General features: G+C 40.6%; 1 protein-coding gene across 1 annotated transcript in view; it reads right to left on the bottom strand.

The window, feature by feature from the left end:
• Positions 1-491: 491 nt before the first annotated feature.
• ptpn6 (protein tyrosine phosphatase non-receptor type 6) overlaps positions 492-4,021 on the bottom strand; it is a gene marked incomplete at its 5' end in the record, with an annotated part of 15,362 nt that continues 11,832 nt past the window's right edge. Inside the window, 5 exons of the mRNA XM_010796567.1 lie at positions 492-563; positions 886-1,037; positions 1,117-1,184; positions 3,161-3,315; positions 3,627-3,758. Coding sequence (XP_010794869.1) covers positions 492-563; positions 886-1,037; positions 1,117-1,184; positions 3,161-3,315; positions 3,627-3,758 — 579 coding nt within the window. The remainder of the gene's footprint in view (positions 564-885; positions 1,038-1,116; positions 1,185-3,160; positions 3,316-3,626; positions 3,759-4,021) is intronic.

The following is a 4,021-nucleotide window of genomic DNA, read 5'->3' as shown; positions in this document are numbered from 1 at the left end:
TACACCGTGTCTTCCCTCCAAGGTTAAACTGTCTGCTGATAGAAGGCTGAATCTGTGTTTTTGCTAAGAAAGTAGGGCAGCAGTGTGAGGTTTAGAGGAGCAATGTGAATATATTAAGACCATCCAATTCACACACACACACACACACACACACACACACACACACACACACACACACACACACACACACACACACACACACACACACACACACACACACACACACACACACACACACACCATTTATACATCACTTCAGGGGACATTACATTGACTTACATGCACTTCCTAGAGACTTACCCTAACCTTAACCAACACATGGTTATGGCGAGTCCCCACACGTGACTGTGTAAACAGATTTAGGTCCCCACAATTATAGTAATGCTATGCCCCACACACACACACACACACACACACACACACACACACACACACACACACACACACACACACACACACACACACACACACACACACACACACACACACACTCACTTTGAGACCTTCCTGCTCGCTGGTTGGTGTTTGGTGAGTTGCAGATTTCCATACTCTGTCTCAGCTTCCTGGTGAAGAGAGAAACAGACACAGAAATGAGGATCACTCGAACACAGACGGGTTGTTTTTTAATGATGTGGTTCGTTGTTTTCTCTCTCTAGGTCAATGTTCATCTTTCACCAGCTCCTCTCTGATAACGTATCATTCTGCTGGCTTTAAGCTCGTCAGCTGTGGCGTTCAAATCAGCAGCCGAAAGTGCAAAGGCCTATTGACCTATTTATCTCTGTTTTCTTTTCTTGGAACCGAGCCCCTGTCTGCCCTGTATCAATCCATGGCTCAGCCACAAGAAACATGTATTCCCTCTCTCTGTGTCTTCTCTGTGGAGCTCACCATGGAGGCACAGTCTTTGGCCTTGGTGGTCTGAATGTACTCAGACACAGCCAGGTAGATGAACTTGTACTGGGCCTCCGTCTGCACCATGCCTGAGCGCTGCTCTCGCACCATCTGGATGTATTTTGGGATGTCAAGTTCACAGTCCAAACCTAGAGAGATATATTACATTAGAAAAACATTTATAAACTGTGTATTTACTCAAAACATTTACTAATATCTTTGTATTACCTATAGAGTCGATGGTCACGAGGATCATGTCGATCACTACAATCGTGCCCGTTCGACCAATTCCAGCACTGCACAAATACAGAGAAGAAACCAAGTTAATACATCTTACCATCAATAAATCAAGACTTAAGCTGAACATCATTAACTCCACTAACAAAACTAAAAGTTTGGAGCCATGCTTGCTGCTCTGTCAGGCTTTACTACAGCTAAATCCTAACGCCTGCATGCTAGCACGCTAATGCTAACGCTATTGCTAATAAGTAAAGGAATAGTTTGGGTGTTTTTAACTGGGTGTTAAGACAGTACTCATATATTTCAAATTCACCAGACTCAATTGAAAAAAACAGTAACTTAGCCTCACAGGAGTTGCTGGACTTTCTCTGCCTCAATTGATCTGTTGATCTGTTTTTTGTGTTATAATGTGACTTTGTTGTTTTTAAGGTTAAGTTTGGACTCACCAAAAATGCAAGTTAACTAAAAGGCTTATGCAGTCGTGGACCTGCATCTCATCTGCCTGCAAGGTTAAATGTCTGTTTTTGTCAGGGGAGTCTGGTGGCTTTGAAGACAGCATATATTAACTTCAGTTCTCAGTGGAAAAAAAAGTCTGATGCTAATGGGAAGCGATACAAATATTCGTATAATAGCATAAAGTTAAACTGATAGGTGGGTAAAATACATTTTGCTGCTGCAGAACACCAGTTTGTTCCTGCGTTGATACTCATGTCTGTTTCTCCATACTGGGTCATGCTTACTGCCATCTACTGAAGGTAAATCACTGAAGATAAGTGTTTCATACAAGCCCACTTGAAAAAATCTGAACTATGCCTATAAAGCAGTCACATGTCAAAAGGGGATTAGTTGTGATAAGGGAAAGTATGGGACAGCTGTACAGCTTTGTGAAAATGCTTAAATGCCAAAAATACTTAAATAAGAGTCTTGTAATAATTGAAACAACAGGTTTAACGTGGCACAAGCCGCCTCAGTATCCGTCACATCACACGGGGGAAATTCCATACGGATAAACTATAAGTGGACTCAAAGACTTCTGTTCAACAACTACTAATCTCAATCCTGAGAATATAGTCATTTTAATCTTCTCTAAGGGTTACCAACTCACTTATCGTTCACTTAGTTCGGAGTCGTTTTTCACAACATGACACCAGTATGTCTGTCCAGCACGTCACACATCTGAAGTTTGAGGATTTACGACCTTCCTGACACCGAGTGTGACCCCACATGAATGAACCAACATCTGGGAAACACATGGTGACCTCCTGCAAAACCTTCACATGAAAGAATGCCAGAGGTGTGACCAAGGCCTTGTGTCTCTGCTCTTAAACCTGAGGCATGTCCCAATCCTACACTTTGAGTTTCAAGTCCCAAACCAAGTCAGAATGTTTCTCTGTCTGTCTGTATTTGTCCACCTGCATATTTTTTACATACAGCCATTTTGATTTTGTTCACCACGAGTAGTTTTTATTAATGAATGAAATAATCTTGCGGACAGGCGCTAATTAACATAATTTCTTAATAGTTCAATTTGATTGGATGATTTTTTACGTTGGTCTTTTTATTTGTATTTCTGTTGTACCTAAATGCTCACTTTGTTTTATGGGGTTTGATATTTGATAATGTTGCATCGACTGTCTTACCTGTCAGAGAGAAAACATTATTTGATTGTTATTATCATACCTTTAACCTCCTTGTGTCTATTAACCTGATGAAATGGTGTATGTTGCTGCCTGCATTCACCTTTTAAAGTTCTTAACAAATAATCTGAGGGGAATTTCTTGTTGTTTGTTTTAACTTGTGATGTGTCATTTTGTAAAGCACTTTGAGCTGCATGTGTTGTATGAAAAGTGCTATATAAATAAAGCTTTATTATTATGTTGGATTAATTCAAACAAATTTGATCAGAAAAACGTCAACTAGCTAGAAATAAGAAGTATTAACGCGAGGTGATTAAAGGAATGATAGCAGCGAGTTCTCTGCTAAAAACCTCTGGACAATGAGCAGCGTGATGGTCTCCCCAGGTGAGTCGTACCTGCAGTGGATGATCATGGGTCCAGCGTCGGGGTAGACTTCCTGTTTGGAGTTCACCTGACCGAGGAAACTGAGGACGCCACCGGGCTCCTGAGGGACGCCGTGGTCCGGCCAGCTCATGTACTGGTAGTGCCAGATGGTGCGGGAAACTTTCGGCTGGGAGAGGAAAACATTATGGGGTTATCAAGCACTCAAATCCAGAACCAGACACTTTCTACGCTGCTATGGACAGTCTAGCACTAATGTACATTCTCAAAGATATTGAAGTGACTCTTACTTTTGTATGTATTGATAGCTGTGCTTTTATTTAGCTCTTAATGTGTGCATATGTATAAATGTGTCTTTGATTGAGTATATATAGGTTTATACATATTTGTTTTTGTATACGGGATTTGTGTCTGTACACACAAACTGAAAGATTGACAATAAAGTTGACTTTGAAATCAAAGAGGGTGTTTTGAGGTTACCTTGTTCACAAGAGCGATCTCCAAAACTCTGATCTTGTAATCTGTCGCTTCTCTCTCTGAATTCAAGGTCACCAGGAAGGGGCCGTACTCCTTAGAGCTCTGAAGGTCGGGCCAATACGGCACACATTTATTCTGCACACAAGATAAAGAATATATAAAGTCAATTCTAACATATCTCCAGGGAACTGTTGTTTGAGGTTTTTGTGGATTATTTTGAACGCTGTTGTTGTCTTTCTTATTTTTGGAACTTTGTGTGTTTTAATATGTTGCCCAAGCTCACCATGACACACAATGTTTATTGTAAAGGGAATAGATAAAGATAAAACTGAAATCAGATCAGCTCTGATTTATTTATATCATCTGCCGGTTCATTCTTAAAAAGAAATGTCACCTAC

This window comes from Notothenia coriiceps, unplaced genomic scaffold, assembly GCF_000735185.1.
Source record: "Notothenia coriiceps isolate Sejong01 unplaced genomic scaffold, NC01 NC01_scaffold00037250, whole genome shotgun sequence".
Lineage (NCBI taxonomy): Eukaryota > Metazoa > Chordata > Actinopteri > Perciformes > Nototheniidae > Notothenia > Notothenia coriiceps.
Note: the sequence above shows the minus strand (reverse complement) of the source record. Positions and strands in the feature narration are given on the sequence as shown.